Genomic DNA, 20,576 nt, shown 5'->3' with positions numbered 1-20,576 from the left:
ATAAAGAAAGCTGAGCACTGAAGAATTGATGCTTTTGAACTGTGGTGTTGGAGAAGACTCTTGAGAGTCCCTTGGACTGTAAGGACATCCAACCAGTTCATTCTAAAAGAGATCAGTCCTGAATATTCATTGGAAGGACTGATGCTGAAGCTGAAGCTCCAATACTTTGGCCACCTGATGTGAAGAGCTGACTCATTGGAAAAGACCCTGATGCTGGGAAGGACTGAAGGCGGGAGGAGAAGGGGATGACAGGATGAGATGGCTAGATGGTATCACCGACTCACTGGACATGAGTTTGGGTAAACTCCGGGAGCTGGCGATGGACAGGGATGCCTGGCATGCTGCGGTCCATGGGTCACAAAGTCTGACACGACTGAGCGACTGAACTGAACTGGATTGAAAATGTAAGTAGATGGGTTAGTATCGGGAAAGGATGGAAGCTTTAGAGCCAGAAAATGTAGGTTTCCATACAAATTCACCAATTTCCTGACCATTCACTAGTTACTTCACCTAGGGCCTTGAAAGCAGTATGATGTCCTTTTATTTAAAGGAAAAAAAAAAAAAAAGATGTGTTATAATTGATTACAAATCCCACTTTTCCACTTAACAACCATGTGACCTTTACTAAATTACTTGACTTTTCAGTGTTTCAATTTTATCACCTATAAAAATGGAGATTATACTGTGTCGAGACTAGCTCGACAAGCAAGGTTTCCGAAAGAGCTATACAGCGAGAGAATGAGAAATGAGACCAAGAATTCAGAAAAAGGCGAGGATCAGGGAACCAACACCGCTCCAAGGTGAAGGCGCCGAAACTGAATCCAAGCCGGCTTTATTGTACTTTCAGCCATGAATGAAAGAATATGTGGGGTATTAAACTATAACTCATGTGGCCTTCAGGGCCAAAGAACAAAATGATCATTAACCATTGAGTAATTAGGAAACAGTAATCAATAACAAATCAGTAACTAAGACTAATATTCTTATCTATAGAGTTTCCACCAGATACGTAAAAGATGTGACTCTGAGACACCAGTTGAGAAACAGTCTCGGGTTGGTTTTCCGACCTCAGGATCATATCTTGTTTTCAAGATTATGAACTGTTCCCTCTGGACTTGTTCCAAGAGTCTCATGCCTTATAGCATCCAGTTTATCAATAATTCAGTTCAGTTCAGTCGCTCAGTCGTGTCCGACTCTTTGTGACCCCATGGACTGCAGCATGCCAGGCCTCCCTGTCCATCACCAACTCCTGGAGTCCACCCAAATCCATGTTCATTGAGTCGATGATGCCATCCAACCATCTCATCCTCTGTCATCCCCTTCTCCTCCTGCCCCCAATCCCTCCCAGCATCAGGGTCTTTTCCAATAAGTCAGCTCTTCGCATTAGGTGGCCAAAGTATTGGAGTTTAAGCCTCAACATCAGTCCTTCCAATGAACACCCAGGACTGATCTCTTTTAGGATGGACTGGTTAAATCTCCTTGCAGTCCAAGGGTATCTTAAGAGTCTTCTCCAACATCACAGTTCAAAAGCATCAATTCTTCTCCTCTCAGCTTTCTTTATAGTCCAACTCTCACATCCATACATGACCACTGGAAAAACCATAGCCTTGACTAGATGGACCTTTATTGACAAAGTAATGTCTCTGCTTCTTAATACGCTATCTAGGTTGGTCATAACTTTCCTTCCAAGGAGTAAGCATCTTTTAATTTCATGGCTGCAGTCACCATCTGCAGTGATTTTGGAGCCCAGAAAAATAAAGTCAGCCACTGTTTCCACTGTTTCCCCATCTATCTGCCATGAAGTGATAGGACCAGATGCCATGATCTTCGTTTTCTGAATGTTGAGCTTTAAGCCAACTTTTTCACTGTCCTCTTTCACCTTCATCAAGAGGCTCTTTAGTTTCTTTTGCGGCACTTCCCAGGGCCTGCTTTTCTTTTATTCTTCCTGTCTCCTACAATACTGCTTAAATCACAGATTATTGTGAGAAATAAAAATTAAGTGTATGAAGCACCTGGCGTGTAATAGGTGCTCAGTAAATTGAGTTTTGTTCCTGCCGGAGTCTGTGTCACTAGTATTTTGGGCTGTAGAGTCTGGCTTCGTCTGTATGTTAGTGTAGCGCTCCCTTTCTAACAGCTTCAGGTCTGACACCTATAGAACAAAGGTTTGATAGTATCAGCTTTACAGGCTTTGAGAATATTTTTTAAAGGATGTGAAACCACTATGAATTTTTGGTCTTAGTTGTTATCCTTGAAAGACATTAACCAAATATAACCCCCCTGGCACTTACTCTTTTGGAACTCTCAGGATGTAAGACAGATAAGAATCGTCGACCCTGAGGCTCCAGCCCCACAGAATGGAGCGGTGGTAGAGCCCTTCCTCTTGTTACTCAGGATGTAGCTGACACGGTGGGTGTTCACATGAGATGTGAGCTGCTTCTTTCACACTGATGGCATGAAGGCGTGCCTGGAGCTCAGGAACCAGGGGCCGCCTTAAGGAACCAGAGTAGTGACCAGTCACTGCATAAGACAACACCTGAGCTGTAAACCTTGCCAACACTAAATTTGTTTTTTCAGTATACAACAGCAAAGTTGCTTCAGTCGTGTCTGATTCTTTGTGATGCTATGGACTGTACCCACCCAGGCTCTCTGTTCATGGGATTCTGTAGGCAAGAATACTGGAGTGGACTGCCATGCCCTCCTCCTGGGGATCATCCCGACCCAGAGATCAAACCCATGGCTCTTGTGTTTCCTGCATTGGCAGGCAGGTTCTTTACCACTAGCACCGCCTGGGAAGCCCAGTATAGTAGTGTTCATTCTGAGTTAACTCCTTTAAACACAGTAGTTTATTCAGCTACTTGAAGATACATTTTATAGTTACCTGGTCTTGGTCAACCCATCCAGAGGTAGTATTACATAAAAGAATATTTTTGTTAAAATACATGAAAAAGAGCTGGTTACAGAGCCTGGCGTTCGGTATGATTCCACTTTTGTATGAGAAATTATATATGTAAATATATGCAGTGCAAACCATCTAGATAGAAGGCTCTATTCCAAAATCATTGTGAAGGATATGGCATTATGGTGACTTTTTTCCTTTGGTTTATGAATATATTTTAAATTCTGAAATAAACATGTAATTAAGTAAATACCTCCCCAACCCCCCAGTTAAGGGTAGTATCAGTCAAAATGAGATGTTTCCTAGGAGTCTACTGAAATGTGTATTTGGTTGTTGTCTGGGAATACTTTTTTCCTAGGGTAAATTTCTCTTCCTAACTCAGTTGCATGGAATTTGGGGTTCGAAGCTTTAAAGCTTCCCAACAACACATCAGATCTTGTTTCCAAAGTTTCAACCGAACCTCTAAGTAGCCCTAGTTCTTCCTACTAGGAATTGATGGCTTTCTGTGAGATCAGTATACCTGGTGTTTTTGCTTTTCATAACAGAAACATTGCCATTTGCATTTTTAACATCTCCCTTTGTGTACATTGGATTCTTTGTAATGGAGCTTTTAAAATAATGTTGGTACTGAACCCTAATCTCAGGGGTTCTAATTTGGGGTGGGGTCTGGAAGTTGAATTTTTCATGTATCCAGATGGTTTTGAAGGTGGCCAAGATTGAGACACATTTCCCCAAGCCCTTGCTGGAGAGTTCTGTTGATTAATTATAAAGTAATAGAAACTTCTTACGAAAACTGTTTGCGATGTAATGGGGTATAAAGTGAAATGTTTACCTTCTTCTCAGGCCAGCATCTATTTATGGTTCTTTATACAACTTTCTCAGAGAAGGCAATGGCACCTCACTCCAGTACTCTTGCCTCGAAAATCCCATGGATGGAGGAGCCTGGTAGGCTGCAGTCCATGGGGTCTCTAAGAGTCAGACACAACTGAGCGACTTCACTTTCACTTTTCACTTTCATGCATTGGAGAAGGAAATGGCAACCCACTCCAGTGTTCTTGCCTGGAGAATCCCAGGAATGGGAGAGCCTGGTGGGCTGCCGTCCATGGGGTTGCACAGAGTCGGACACAACTGAAGTGACTTAGCAGCATACAACTTTCTGCAAATTTACAAGTATACATAAATCTTCTCTTTTTAAAATGTTAGTGTTAGTCATTCAGTTGTGTCCGATTATTTGCAACCCCATGGACTATAACCTGCCAGGCCCCTCTGTCCATGGAATTCTCCAGGCAAGAATACTGGAGTGGGTAGCCATCGCCTTTTCCAGGGGATCTTCCCAACCCAGGAATCGAACCCAGGTCTCCCGCATTGTAGGTGGATTCTTTACCATCTGAGCTACCAGGAAAACCCAATTATATTAATACTAAGTATTATTGTTTATGTAGCTTGCTTTTATTTCCTAATTTGTGGGGCTCAGAGGTTAAAGCATCCACCTCCAATGTGGGAGACTCGGGTTCGATCCCTGGGTCGGGAAGATCCCCTGGAGAAGGGCATAGCAACCCACTCCAGTATTCTTGCCTGGAGAATCCCATGGACAGAGGAGCCTGGCGGGCTATAGTCCACGGGGTCGCAAAGAGTCGGACACAACTGAGCGACTTCACTTCACTTCACTTTGAGTTGCCTATCAATTCATATGGATTAGAATCACACTGTTATTGGCTGCTGTATATTTGCCGTGCAGAGGTTCCCTGAACTCTTCAGCCTCTGAAAGCTCCATCTGGGATGCACTGCACTGCTCTAGTAGAAAGGACCCTGTTCCCTATCCATTCTTTGTCCTCACCTTCTGTTCTTGTTACCGTTGGAAAGGAGTCTGTGTGGACCACATTCAGTTGTATCCCTAGGATTTTATTTTATTTTATTTTTTGGGTTTTTTTTTTTTTAATTTTATTTTATTTTTAAACTTTACATAATTGTATTAGTTTTGCCAAATATCAAAATGAATCCATCACAGGTATACATGTGCTCCCCATCCTGAACCCTCCTCCCTCCTCCCTCCCCATACCATCCCTCTGGGTCGTCCCAGTGCACTAGCCCCTAGGATTTTAAACTTTTACTAGGGTATGGTTTAACATTATGCCCTCACATTTTTCATTTGTTTATCATGAAATTATTCAGACATACTGCAATCGCCTATGTAATTTGCACCCTCCTAAAGAAACAGAGCATCACCAATACAGCTGAGCCCATAGTCCTCCCAGGTTCCTTCCTCTCCAGTCCCTCCAGAGTAACCGTCCTTTTTGACTCTGGTTTTTACTCCACGAATTTCTCTGTATTTTTACAATATAGGTATGTTTTGAAACAATACACAGAATTATTTGGCATGTTTTTAAACGTCTATAAGTGGCTTTCCCCCGCTCAGTGTTTTATTTATGAACTTTATTGTTGTGGATTCATATAATTCTAGTTCACTCATTTTTCTCTAATTGTGGTAGTCCATTGTATGCATGTACCATAGTTTATCCATTTTTCTTTATTAATATCTAATATCCAAATTGGTTGCAAATCTCAAAAGTGCTGATACTTGTCTTACACACATGTAGTACACAAGTGAGTTTGCTGATTCTAGACTTCATCTGGGAGTGGGATGGTAGAGTATAAGGAAAGTGCACCTGTCTTGGTCTTCAAGGAGGCTGGACCAGTTTAGAATCCCATCAGCAGTGCGTAAAATTTTTCCTGATGCTTTAAAATGAATTAGAATAAGAATACCCATTTGATGATGTTTCTCTATATTCTCTAAAATTGCTCTTAAAGACATTTTCATTCCTGTTACTTAATGTGTTTTACATAAAGTACCATCTGATAAATCACTTTTTATTAATGCTAAGGAAATTTTTTTCCTTCATGTGCATACACTGCCTGTTTACAAAGAGATTTGAAGCAATTTATTAACCTTCCCTAACAAACCACCAGGCCTCTTGTTTTCAGCGAATGGCTGCTTCCTCTTTAATTACTTTTTGTGTTGATTGCCAGGAAGGCAAGAGCTAAATTCAAGGCAGAAATGTGGAAACAAATTCGGGGTTTGTTTTTCCCCTTCTCTTTTTATATGGGACTATTTCTCCCATGAGTACTTCTATAGCATGATTCTGAGAACAGCTGTTTCAGAATCAGAGATTCTTATTAAAAATGATATTTTCTAATAAGGCCTGTCACAGACCTATTATATTGGAATCTTTGGCCTGAGACCCTAAATTTAGCATTTTAAAAGCTCATGCTATATTTGCTGTTCAAATTTGAAAATCTGCTGTATGGCTTGTAATATTACTTTCCTATTCATTGTAACTCTTCTGTTATAAATATATTATTATTCAAAATCACTTCAAATCTTTTTTTTGCTCAGTGGAAAAAATAATAAAATCTAACATATATGCATAACATGTGGCTCCAGGCTGTATCTTTAAATTGGTTATTTTTGCATTATTAATTGGATATTTACAACACTAGGACTAAATTCATGTTTTGCTTAAATATTTATTGAGTACCTACTATGTGCTGTTTTATAAGGAGACTAAATAAACAGATGAAAAGCTATAAACAAGAGGCTTTGGGATGAATGTTGTAACCTCATATGAATGTTGAATGTTGAACCTTTCTCTGAATAAGAAGCATTTTTTAAAAATAGAATTTTCTCAAACATATTCATTTGGCCATAATTGGTATATTTATATCAGTGTATTGTGATATATATACTCATCAGTGAAATATTTCTAGACATTTATTTCCAAAGATCATTAACATCTTTGAGTGCATCACTGAATTAAGATCTATTTTTTGTTATCCTGATAAATGCAAACTTAAACCTTATTCAGTGCTTTAGACTCAGTAGTTAAGTTTTAGAAAAGCGATGACTTATTGTCTAGTTTTAAAATAAAACAATTGGCTTCTCTCAGCATAATTTATGTCTATTTATGTCAGTTAAATGTTGGTAGAAAGGAGTATTTACATTAATTAGTAATTTTCATGCCACGCTCCCCACGTAAACTCTTTCTTATGGCCCCCAGCTTCAGCAATGCTGTGTAACCAGAATGGCTCCAGTGTGTTTATTTTGAGAGAGAATTTGAAGGTAATAGGTCTTCAGATACTTAAATTAAATTATCTTAAATGTTTGCTTTTGGCTGTGTGGATGATAACTGGTCTGTTTGCCCAATTTAGTTTAATTCAGGACATATTGATTGAGTACCTACTGTGGAGTATTTATACTTTATTAAAAAAATATATATCCTGGTTGAATAGAAAGAAAACATCTTGAGTCAGTATGTGTTTGTCTAGTTGGTAGTAAATACTAGCACTAAAAACCACATTATATTTTACTAAATGAGTGGGCTGTTGAGAATTTTATTGGCATCAGAAATGTTACCTTATGAGTGTCTCTCTGGTTTATTTAGCTCCTATAGCTTTGTCTGCCAAACAGGAGATATCTCACTTCATCTTTTTGATGGGAAGTGGTTGTATGAATTTAATGCTTCAGAGTCACCTGAGGGTTTGATTTGGTTTAATTTTAAGTGTAGATTCCAGGCATGTCCCTGAAATGTAGATTCCCTGGAGATTCAAGTGTTACCAGTATGATGAAGGAGGTTTTGGGACTCTGTAATTAAGAACCCCTGCTTAGGTCTTCTCCTTCTTTAATTATGTACTTTTTTTTTTTTTTAACTGCGCTATATGAGCTCTTTGTATGTTTTGTAAATTAATCCCTTGTCAATCACATCATGTGCAAATATTTTCTTGTATTCTGTAGGCTGTCTTTTCATTTGGGTTACAGTTTCCTTTGTTGTGCAAAAGCTTTTAAGTTTTTAGGTCCCATTTGTTTATTTTTGCTTTTATTTTTGTTACTCTAAGAGATGTATCTAAAAAGATATTGCTGCAGTTTATGTCAAAGAGTGTCTGCCTATGTTTCCCTCTAGGAGTTTTGTAGTATTTGGTTCTGCCTTTAGGTCTTTAACCATTTTGAGTTTATTTTGTATATGGTATTGGACTTCCCTGGTGGCTCAGACAGTAAAGCGAGACCTGGGTTCGATCCCTGGGTCGGGAAGATCCCCTGGAGAAGGAAATGGCAACCCACTCCAGTATTCTTGCCTAGAAAATCCCATAGACGGAGGAGCCTGGTAGGCTACAGTCCATGGGGTCCCAAAGAGTTGGACACGACTGATATGGTATTAGAAAGCATTCCAATTTCAATCTTTTCAATTCTTTTCAATATAATGGTCCAATTTCCCAGCACAACTTATTGAAGAGACTAGAGACTGTCTTTTCTCCATTGTGTATTCTTGCTTCCTTTTTCATAGATTAATTGACCATAGTAGGTGCATGGGTTTATTTCTGAGCTTCCTACTGTGTTCCACTGATTATGTATGTGTTTTTGGTGCCAGTACCATACTATTTTTATTACTATAGCTTTGTACTATAATTTAAAGCCAGGTAGCCTGATTCTTCCAGCTCTGTTTTTCTTTCTCAGGATGGCTTTGGCTATTTGGGATCTTTAGTATTTCTATGAAACTTAAAAAAAATTTTGTTCCAGTTCTGTGAAAAATGCAATTGGTAGTTTGATAGGGATTACATTGAATCTATAGACATTTCTCCAAAGAAAACATAGAGATGGCCAATAGGCACATGAAAAAGTTCTCAGTCTTGCTAATTATTAGAGAAATGCAGATCAAAACTACAATGAGGTATCACCTCACTCCAGGCAGAAGGGCCATCATCAAAAAGTCTACTAATAATAAATGCTGAAGAGGGTGTTGGAAATAAAGGAGCCCCCCTACACTGTTGGTGGGAATGTAAATTGGCACTGCCAGTATGGAGAACAATATGGAGTTCTTTAAAAAACTAAAAAATAGAGTTGCCATATGATCCAACAATCCCCCTCCTGAGTGTATATCTGGACAAAGGTATAATTTGCAAAGATACATGCACCCAGTGTTCATAGCAGCACTATTTACATAGCCAAGACATGGAAGCAACCTAAATGTCCATTGACAGATGACTGGATAAAGATGTATGTGCACAATGGAATATTACTCAGCCATAGAAAAGAATGACATATTGTCATTTGCAGCAACAGGAATGGACCTAGAGATTATCACGCTCAGTGAAGTAAGCCAGACAGAGAGAGAAGAATATCATATGATATTGTTTATCAGATCAGTCGCTCAGTCGTGTCCGACTCTTTGCGAGCCCATGAATCGCAGCACTCCAGGCCTCCCTGTCCATCACCAACTCCCGGAGTTCACTGAGACTCACGTCCATCGAGTCAGTGATGCCATCCAGCCATCTCATCCTCTATCGTCCCCTTCTCCTCCTGCCCCCAATCCCTCCCAGCATCAGAGTCTTTTCCAATGAGTCAGCTCTTCGCATCAGGTGGCCAAAGTACTGGAGTTTCAGCTTTAGCATCATTCCTTCCAAAGAAATCCCAGGGCTGATCTCCTTCAGAATGGACTAGTTGGATCTCATGTGGAATCTAAAAAAAAAATACAGTTGAACCTGTTTACAAAACAGAAACAGACCTGCAGACATAAAAAGCAAACTTATGGTTACCAAAATGGAAGGGAAGAGGGGATAAATTTGGAGGTTGGGATTAACATTTACACACCACTGTATATAAAATAGATAACCAGCAAGGACCTACGGTATAGTACTGCTGCTGCTGCTGCTAAGTCGCTTCAGTCGTGTCTGACTCTTGTTGACCCCATAGATGGCAGCCCACCAGGCTCCCCCGTCGCTGGGATTCTCCAGGCAAGAACACTGGAGTGGGTTGCTATTTCCTTCTTCAGTGCATGAAAAGTGAAAGTGAAGTCACTCAGTCGTGTCCGACTCTTAGTGAGCGCATGGACTGCAGCCTACCAGGCTCTTCCAGCCATGGGATTTTCCAGGCAAGAGTACTGGAGTGGGGTGCCATCACCTTCTCTGACTGTATAGTACAGAAATTCTAAAAAATATTCTGTGATAACCTGTAAGTGGAAAGAATCTGAAAAAGAATACACACAAACACACATGTATCTGAATCATTGTGCTGTACACCTGAAACTAACACAATATTGTAAATCAACTATTTATTGTTGTTTAGTTGCTCAGTTGTGTCTTTTGTGACCCCATGGACTGTAGTCCACCAGACTCCTCTGTCCGTGGGATTTTCCAGGCAAGAGTGCTGCAAAATACTGCCGTTTCCCCCTCCAGGGGATCTTCCCAACTCAGGGATTGAACCCCCATCTCCGTGTCACCTGCATTGCAGGTGGATTCTTTACCACTGAGCCATTGGGGAAGCCCTCTATACTTACATTTTTTTTTAACTAAAATGTTCTTTAAAAAAGAACCTCTGCAAGTGACTCAGAAACATATCTAGGTTTAGGAGCTATTATTCAGTCTCCATGCTGGACGTTTTACACAAGGGAAAACAGATTGTGATTTGCTCAAGCTCATACAGTTATAACAATGCCTCCTTTGATTGTGTCGGATTTCCCTCTTATTAACTAATACTTATTAATTAATAAGGTTAGTTTTTGCCCTCATGACTGATTAATCTTATCCTTCCTTTGATGGCTTTAATTGTTTGTGTTTTTTTTCACAGAAAATAGTTAAGAAATAGTTAATTATTTTCCTTTGAATTTCTTGGGACCATCCCCCTGAGTAGACTAGTAGATGTTTTGAGAAATGGTTTGCCCACCCGGCACACTGTGAGTTTCTTTTGCTAGGAGAGCACCTTGTCCTTCTTGCGTGGCCTGCGTGTACTCTGTAGGTGGTTCTAGTGGTTGTGGTTTCATGTGAGCCCATAACAGTCTGGCATTCCTGGATTGCTGCCTTGATTCTCAGCATGTTTCCAGCGACCCAGAAAGATTGCTGTAGTGGTTTTTTGCTTGGTTATGTTCGCAGTTCACTGTCATAGTTGTTATAAATTGACTTTAAATACCATAGTGTGATCTGATTGCAGCTGTTAGTAGAAACAGGTAAACTAGAGAAATAAACCTTTTTCTTTTCTATTATAATAATCTCGTTGCTGCTAATAAGGTATTTTTGATATTGGTAGAAGAAAGCTGGTTATTTTTCTTGGTAATTACAATCATTTTGCCTTGTCTTAAAGTAATGATACAGTAGAATATAAAGTGTTTTAAATGTATCAGTAGAGTACAAAGTATTTTAATGTATTGTGATTTTTTTAAATTAACATGTGTTTTTCTGATGACACTGTAAAGCTTGTTCATTGCAAATTTAAAGCTATAGAAAAGCTCAAAAAGGAAAAAAATTTAGATCACCTGTAATTCCATGACCTGAAAACCATTGTTCTTTAGGTATATGACCTTCCAGACTTTTAAAAAGTGCACGTGTATAGTGGTAAGTTATTTGTGATTTCATTCCATTGCTGGGTTAATGTTTATGTTTACTTAAATGTGATACAAATCTACTACTTCACATTTCTGTATGCCTTTTAAATGCCATGGTGTATAAACAGTTTTCAATATTTGGTAACCATTTTCAGCTTTTTCTCTTCTTAGACTTCAACTTTTTTTCCCTTAGACCACCCTTCTTAAAAATTAGAGTATTTTGCTATTCAGGAGATTATTTTCCTTTTGTAAAATTTATATAATATGCAAAAACAAACAAACAAACCCAAGCGAAGATACCAATACTGCACAAAATTCTGCAAAGTTTTTAGCAAAGTGAAGTGAGTAGAACATCTTCAGTTTCAAAAAGAAGGCAAAATGAGCTAATATAAAAGGCCTTCTGTACAAAACAGAGTGCAAATAGAGTGTGCTTTCACTTATCTGAGAAACTAGAAGAGGTAAATTTGTAGAGACAAGCGCTGAGGGAAGGGGAGATTGGGAAGTTAGTTTTTAAAGAGTTATTTTGAGATCATGAAAAAGTTCTGCTGATGGATAGTAGTGATGACTGTACAGCGTCGTGAATGTGCTTAATACACTGAATTATGCACCTAAAAATGTTAAAATGGTAAAGTTTAGTTGTGTGTGTGTGTGTGCATGCTGTTGTTGTTATTTAGTTGCTGAGTCGTGTCCAGCTCTTTTGTGACCCCATGGACTGTAGCCCATCAGGTGCCTCTGTCCATGGGATTTCTTGGGCAAGGAGTGGGTTGTCGTTTCCTTCTCCAGAGAATTTTCCCAGCCTAGGGATCAAACCTGAGTCTGCTGCATTGGCAGGCGAATTCTTTACACTGAGCTACCTGGGAAGCCATGTATGTATGTATGTGTGTATGTATATATATATATATATATATATATATATATATATATATATATATAAAATAATATATACTTTTATTATGTCAAAAAATACCGATGCATACAAATAATCTTTGCCTCTATTTAGCAATTTTGATATTTAAGCTCCAGTTACTTTCTTTCAATATAAAGAATCTTTTTCCCCCCTGTTAATTGCAGTATTTCTCTCATGCTAGCATTTTCCTTTCACAAGGCCCAGAGATTGTGTTTTGAATGGACAGAGGCCCACCCATTTGCTATAATTTAGAAACATCTAGAATGTTATTTCAAAATATCAAGACTTCATAAAAACAAACCCTTGTTCAAATTTTCATGAAAGTGTTCTTGACTTTAGAAACTGATTCAAAAAAGTAGTAATTTCTTTTCTCCATTAATGCTTTATTAAGCTTTGTTGACCTATATAAGGGTTATAGACGAGGAGTGGGTAGGGGATTAGAAAGATTAGTGAGCCTCCACTCCTAAAAATATCAGAGTGATTTTTTTTTTTCTTAATCACATATCTGTAACCTGTCTACTCAGAGCAAACTCTGAGATGAAACCTAAAGAGTGCGTTTCCCATTTTTCACTGCATATGAATACAAATACAGGCAGAATGATAACAATGACATATGTTCTGAAATTCCTTAAATCTCTAATATATTTTAACATTTGAAAAAATTCAGGATCATTGTCTTGTAGTATGTCTTGTAAATGCTTGTTGGAGTGATAGAAAATTAGAGACTTTTTGTTAAGGATGCTAAACCTTGCCTTGTTTTTAAGTTATTTTAGGCAGTTTACTGGGATATATACAACAGAGCAGGATAATAAGAAAGTAAAATGGTATTCAAAGGTCAAGGAGAAATTAGCATAGAAACATTAGATGAAGTCACAGTTGCTGTTTGCTATTATTTTAAGATGTTATTCAATTGTTTCCTAGTAACCAGGACTAAAAGGAAAATGTGTTTAGTGATAAAATTCTTTGTCCATCAGAATCTTACAAAGTTATTATATTGCTGAAGTTTATGGGAAAAATTAATTTCTTAAGAAGAATCTCTTAAATTTCTTAGGAGAAGTTAACAGAAAATATTTTTATCAATGAACAAGTTGCCACAGTGACAAACACATACTTCCCCAGTGACCCCAGTGACTGTTTAATTGCCAGCATTTCTTCATTGTCTGCTGAGCAGCATTGCTACTTTATCATCAGGTGCTATGGAAAAATGGAATTGTGAAAGAAAATGCGTTGGCTGCTAATAATGCAGTGGCCTTCAGACTGTTCTACAGGGTGTTAATATTCCACAGAGCCCCCTCTAGGTGGGAAGGTGAGCCTCATAGTGTTGGGCTCTTGGCCACATCAGTGTTCCTTTTGTCTCGTCTGCAGAGTGAGTTTCTTTATAAGATTTCATGTGAACAAAGGATTTAACAGGTAAAAAGATATTTGAAAACCACTGGTCTTATAGAGTCGAGATCATTGTTTAATAAAAATACATCCAAGATCCACCCAAACCTGGCCCAACCTTCTTAAGGACAGAAACCCTGTAATACTGTGAGACATGCTGATACCATGGGATTTGGTTTCACGCGTTTTGATGCCATGCGGGCTTCCCAGGTGGCGCTAGTGGTAAAGAATCCACCTGCCAATGCAGGATGCAAGAGACGCAGGTTCCATCCCTGGGTCAGGAAGATCCTTTGGAATAGGAAGTGGCAAGCTGCTCTAGTATTTTTGCCTGGAAAGTTCCATGGACAGAGAGGCCTGGAAGGCTACAGTTCATGGGGTTGCAAAGAGTTGGACATGACTGAGCACGCACACACAGATCAATATATAAAGCCACCCACCTATCAGCCAAAGATATGTTCGTGTCATCAGTTCACAATCAGGAATAAAATAAAATATCGTTAAGTGAGGATCAAACATTAATATTCTGAAGAATTCAGTGTGGTTGCAGAGATAGGGAAGTTTAATCTTCTTGCTTTGTGGTAGGGAATGTATTGGTAAAGTGAACTTTGAAATTGAGGTAAATAACAGAATTTGAACTCTGATAAAGTAACGAGAATGCTCCTAAGTTAGCAACATTTCAGAAATTATGTTTTGTGGTTGCCGATTTGAAAATAGATAAAATCAGCAGCACTTTGAGTAAACCCCTATCACCTCCATCAGAGATGTAATTAATTATAGTTTCTAAATGCCACTAGATCAGTTCTAAGGCTCCACCAGTCTTGCATGGGGGCGAATTACACTCTGTCTCCTGCCCACTGCAGGGTTCCAGTCACAGATTGATGAAGGCTCGGTTTCACCATGAGTTCCTCCAGAAATAAGAGATATATTATCCTCCCGTGGGTCACATGTGAACTGTTGTATAAAAGCTAAATTGCTGAAGGTATTTTGCTGAGAAAATATTAATAGTTACAGCATTTACAAAGCTGGCTAGTGGGTCAGAGTCAATTCTAGGTTTTGCCGCTGACTGAGTTGCCTGGAGTGCATATACCTAATTTCATCCCCGCACCCCAGTTTCTTTTGTGCATTTTCCGAAATGTGTTCTATAGACCATTATTGTCAGACCATTATTGTAGACCTTGAAACTCCAGGGGAAGTTTCAAGGGCCTGTGGTTAAATGAGTTTGAAATGCTGTGTGCTAGATATGCTGTAAGAAATGCATAATGTGTAGTAGAATATTAAAGGCTCTGAGAAGTCTTATAGGAAAGAACTCTTAAATCTTTTGAACCTGTTTCTTGACATCTCTAAAGCACTTCTATTCCATGAAGTCCACTTTAGAAACCTGTATTAGGTATCTTAGGCTATTAAACTTTTATACTTTTAGTTTGAATAAAAAATAGTTTTATCTTATTCAATGTGGTCCTTTAATTTGTAATATCAGTGTGGAATCTTAAGGAAACACTGGAAAAAGCCTTTGACTGTACAGTATACTATTACTCATGGATTTTAAACACAGCAACACAGACAAGTATTATTTTGCCCTGTAAATACCAAAACTTCTGTTTGAAATGACTAGTCAGAAAATGGCCTAGTCAGAGGTTCCCCTGCTTTTCAAGAGCTCTGTCCAATACATTGGATTCTCTCCAGAATGTTTCTATAAAGTGCCGTTTGATGTTAGACACAGTTTACATACAACATTTTTTTGGTTTGCTTAATGTAATTTCAGCTGTTATTGGCTCAAAGTACATAGACTCATGGAACTCTTTTATAATGATTGTTCAGAAAATAATGTCTGGCATCCTAATAATGAGGGAAAATCAAGATGTTGTCGTTTTGTTTATAGGATGGGGGCTGCAGATAACATATATAAAGGACAGAGTACATTTATGGAAGAACTGACTGACACGGCAGAAATAATAAGAAAAGCAACACCACAGTCTTTGGTTATCTTGGATGAATTGGGAAGGGGGACGAGCACCCATGATGGAATCGCCATTGCTTATGCTACACTTGAGCATTTCATTAGAGATGTAAGTATCTTGCGTACCTTTTTTGTATCCTGACCTCAGTTTCTAAATATTCAACACTATCTTTGTTATAGTTGATCCTATTCCTGCAATTGATCATTCAGATGCTATACGTGGAACTCAAGTAGATTGGCCCTAAATAATGTTTGAGTTCTTTAATGTGTCTTCCTTTATTTAGCTGAAGTGGAATAAACCTGGTCAGTAGGAGAAAGGCCTCCTTGGCAATATTTCCACCTAGAAACTGTATCTTACTATCCTTGACAAACTAAATTAAGATCAGAGACCATCTACCTTCAACCCAATTCTTGAGAAAGGAACCAAATAAGAGATAGTACCATTTTTGCCTTGTGAAATACTTTTTCTCAGCAGTATCCTAAAAGATCTCCATATAAGGCCTTTGAGCTGATCTTCTTGAGTCTCTGTTTTAGTAACCCCCCTCCTTCAGTGTGTGTCCTTTTTTTTTTCAGAGTTTGTTCCTAAGCATCTCAATGTACAATTTTACTTGTGTAAAACTTTCTATCCCTGTCACTTTCATCAGACTCTCCCCATTACATAGTTAATGATGATATATTTTGTTAAGACAAATATTTTCTTTAAAAAAAGAAATTCTGTATTTGCAGAAAGGTATAGCTCAGGAACTTTTCTTTAATCATTATAGGAACTATATATCATGGATTCAATAAAGTCCTATATCTACCTCCAAAACACATTTTTTTAACATTCAGTTAAGAATACTACTTAGCTGTAAAAAATGAAATTTTGCCATGTTAAGCATCGTAGATAGGCGTTATGCTAAGGGAAATAGGTCAGAGAAGGACAAATACCGTAGGATATCACTTTTTATGTAGAGTCAAAAAATACAGCACACTAGTGAATATAACAAAAGAGAAGCAGACTCGCAGATATAGAGGACAAACTGTTGGTTACCAGTGGGAGAGGGAACGGGGAGAGGCATTATAAGGTTAGGAGGAAAAAGGGATGTTACGGGATTATAAATCATGTGTGTGAAACTTTTGAAAATTGTAATGTGCTATAGAATTTAAAGAATTTTTCACTTAATAAAAAATTATTTAAGATACTCCTTTTTTTTGAGCCTTCAGGAGCAAATTATGACAGAGCTGAACTTGTCAACTTTGAATTTAATTGTATCTACTCTGTAGAAGTCTATCAGTTACTATGACCACATAACACATTACCCCTAAACTTAGTGGCTTAAAACAACAATAATCATTCATGATCTCTTGGAGTGTCTGGAGGTGAGGAAACTGGGAGCAGCTTGGCTGGGTGGTTTTGGCTCAGGGCCTCTGCTGAGGTTGCAGTCTGGTTGTCGGCCAGGGCTGGAGGATCCTCTTACAGTGTGGCTCAGTCACATGGCTGGCAAGCTGGTGAGGCGATTGGCCAGGGCCCTCAGTTCCTTACCTCGTGGGCCTCTCCATGGGCTGCTTGAGCATCCTTACAGAGGGGCGTCTGGCTTCCCCCAGAGGGAGGCATTCCAAGAGGCCAAGGTTAGAAGCAACAGAGCATTTGATTTTGCCATCATGTTGTTGAGTACACAGGGCCAGCGCTCTTCAGTGTGGGAAGAGGGTCCTCCAGAGCATGAACAACGAGGAGTGAAGATCGCTAGGGCCACGTTAGAGTCTGTCTGCCAGAAGCAGTTTGTCAAAATTCCAGAGAGTTATTTAAGAATCTTCAGGAACAAATTATGACAGAAATGAATTTGTCACTTCTGTTTTCATTGCTTCTATAGCAGTTTTTGGATATTATAAATGTTGGTGAAGAAAGTCTTAGGTAAAATTTATCTTGGAGGAAAGTCATTGAAGAGGATTCTTCAGGAACAAGAGTTCTAACCTTTTTATGGTTGAAAATATTTATTTTTCATGATGTCTATTGATCACTAGAATGGGGAAGAGAGGAGGAATTGGGGAGGCTCTGTGTTGCTGCATTAAGCTGAGTGTGGCCTTGATGAGGGCAGTGGTGTAACCCAAACCCTTAGATCTTCCAGCTAGAAATGCCTTTCAGCTAAGGGAAGGGGCTCCAGGGAGCCAGCTGGTCCTAAGATGCTTCAGGGCAGATTTTAAGAGCAACTTGTCAAAGAAACCCTGCCTTAATAAGTTTATTTGTACTTGTTTTTAGACAGAAGACATATGTTCTGACTTTTAATAAGGCGGATGGCAGATGAATCAAAACGAGTTCTTTAATTCGATTACTCTTTTCTGCTAATTTTTAGACCAAGATTTGATGTTAACTTCCCCTAAGACAAGGATTTCTAGAATACATAGAACGTGTGCTTTGAAACAATGCTAATTAAGTAACTCACAAGTCCGTACTGATAGTGACAACACTAAAGTAAATTTTAAAATGGTGGGGGTAGGGTGGGAAGAAGGGAAAGCTCTACATTACAAAATGCCAGCTAATAAATAGAGAATGCTGTTTTTTAAGTTGACGTTTATCAACTCTGACGATAATGACTGATTCTGGCAGTGATGATCAATAGATGGTAAGATTGTTTCAAAGTGTAACCCCACAAGTTATTTATTAATTAATTAAGAAGAAGAAAGGTGTCAGTACAGTGAAGAATGGGCACGCACTTAAACCAAATAATCAGATTTAGCATCCCCAATAATAGATCAGATTGACACCGTGTGCCTTTTGATGTGATATATTGGAAAGATTATGTCACCTACATGTATATGTAATATTCCTGGCATTAAATTTTGATCTGAATTTAATCAGGAGAAAACAATCAGGTGAATCCAAACTGAGAGAGATTATGCAAAACAACTATCTTGGATACTTCAAAAATTTTAAAGACATAAAAGTCAAAAAAAAGAGAAGTCTGGAGAAGTCTTCTAAATTAATGGGTACTAAATAGACATGACCAGATGTACTACATGAGTCTTGATTTTTTTTTAAAATATAAAGAGGTTTCTAGGGACTTCCCTGGTGATCCAGTGGCTGAGACTTCCAATACAGGGGGCCTGGGTTCAATCCATGGTTCGGGAACTAGATTCCACATGCCGCAACTAAGACCCAGCATAGCCAAATAAATAAATATATTTTAAAAAAAAGAAATTTCTAAAGAACATTATTGGGACAGTAAGAGAAATTCACAGACTACATAGTTAATAAACAGTGTCAGTGAAAGTGTTAGTCGCTTTAGTTGTGTCTGATTGTTTGCCACCCCGTGGACTGTAGCCCACCAGGCTCCTCTGTCCATGGAATTCTTCAGGCAAGAACATTGGAGTGGGTTGCCATTTCCTTCTCCAGGGGATCTTCCAACACAGGGATTGAACCTGGGTCTCCTACATTACAGGCAGATTCTTTACCCTTTGAGCCACCCGGGAAGCCCAAATAGTGATGTATCAATGTTAAATTTCTTGAGCATAATAACTTTATTTTGGTTATGGAGGAGAATGTTTTTATTCTCAGAAGATAGAATCTTAAGTATTTAAGGATAAAGTTTCATGATGTCTGCAGTTCTTAAATGGTTCAGGAAAAAAACTATGTGTGTTCATGTGAGTGTGTGTAGAGGAGGGAGGAAGGAAGAAAGGGGAAATACAGCAAACTATTAACAAATGGCTGTCTAGATAAAGAATATATGAATGTTCATTGTACTTTTCTTGCAGCTTTTATGAAGGTTTGAAATTTTTCAAAAAAAAGTTGGAGAAAATTTTAAATTTAAAAATAAAATAACTTTCATTATGTCTCACTGCTTTAGGTGAAATCTTTAACCCTGTTTGTTACCCATTATCCACCAGTTTGTGAACTGGAAAAAAGTTACTCACAGCAGGTGGGGAATTATCACATGGGATTTTTGGTTAACGAGGATGAAAGCAAACAGGATGCAGGTATGAATTGTTCTTGCCGTAAGTACAACTATCATTCTGTTGGCTTTTGTGACGAATAACCCAAAGTTCATAGGAGTATGAACTTACTGCTTATTAATAATAAAACTATGAATGTCGATTGTAATTGACATTTGTCCAACATCATTTTCTCTAAGCTTTGGGTCAAACAGAGTTTGCATTTCTCCTCACCATCTCTGAGTCCTTCTCTAGCCCTCTTTATCTCATTTTTCTTCAAGAAGAAGGTGGGGTGAGGGGGGAACATTTAGATTTTACTCCTAGGTCCATCTTAGGAAAGATGCCTTAACAGTCAACTATATTAGTCATCTTTGAAAAATACTCAATATATTTCCCAAAATATGATTTAACATGAATTACTTACTAAGAGCAATATTCTATACTTGCTGTTCAGTCGCTCAGTTGTGTCTGACTCTTTATGACCCCATGAACTGCAGCACACAAGGCTTCCCTGTCCTTCACCATCTCCTGGAGTTTGTTCAAAGTTGTGTCCATTGAGTCGATGATGCCATCCAACCATCTCACCCTCTTTTGCCCCCTTCTCCTCTTGTCCTCAATCTTTCTCAGCATCAGGGTCTTTTCTAGTGAGTGGGCTCTTCACATCATGTGGCCAAAGTATTGGAGCTTCAGCTTCAGCATCAGTCCTTCCAATGAATATTCAGGGTTGGTTTCCTTTAGGATTGACTAGTTTGATCTCGTTGCAGTCCAAGGGACTCTCAAGAGTCTTTTGCAGCACCATAGTTTGAAAGCATCAATTCTTCGGCACTCAGTCTTCTTTATAGTCCAACTCTCTCATCCATGCGTAACTGCTGGAAAAACCATAGCTATGACTATACGAACCTTTGTCGGCAAAGTGATGTCTCTAGTATTCTATACTGGACATATGTTTTATCTGAATTTGACAAGGAAAGTGAATCTCAGGTAAATTGGATCCCCTATGTCAGGCACCTGGGTGGGAGCTGAGTTGAACCTAGAATCCATGTCTTCTGCCTGCAGGTTCTTTTCATCTCTGTTAGAACTGCTATGTGAGAGTTACAATATTTTTTTCTTAGCCTTCCACTTACTACTCATGTCACAGAAATGAAACATTTCATGAAA

The 20,576-nt window shown here is 38.6% G+C and overlaps 1 protein-coding gene across 3 annotated transcripts in view; it reads left to right on the top strand.

Moving 5' to 3' along the window:
- Positions 1-20,576, top strand: part of MSH3 (mutS homolog 3) — a 182,661-nt gene that overhangs the window by 150,497 nt on the left and 11,588 nt on the right. For all 3 annotated transcript variants that reach the window (XM_027545706.1, XM_027545705.1, XM_027545707.1), the window contains exons 21-22: positions 15,432-15,618; positions 19,334-19,463. In XM_027545706.1, the coding sequence (XP_027401507.1) occupies positions 15,432-15,618; positions 19,334-19,463 (317 nt within the window). The remainder of the gene's footprint in view (positions 1-15,431; positions 15,619-19,333; positions 19,464-20,576) is intronic.

This window comes from Bos indicus x Bos taurus, chromosome 7 (genome assembly GCF_003369695.1).
Source record: "Bos indicus x Bos taurus breed Angus x Brahman F1 hybrid chromosome 7, Bos_hybrid_MaternalHap_v2.0, whole genome shotgun sequence".
Classification (NCBI taxonomy): Eukaryota; Metazoa; Chordata; class Mammalia; order Artiodactyla; family Bovidae; genus Bos; species Bos indicus x Bos taurus.
This window is presented reverse-complemented; position numbering and strand designations above follow the sequence as displayed.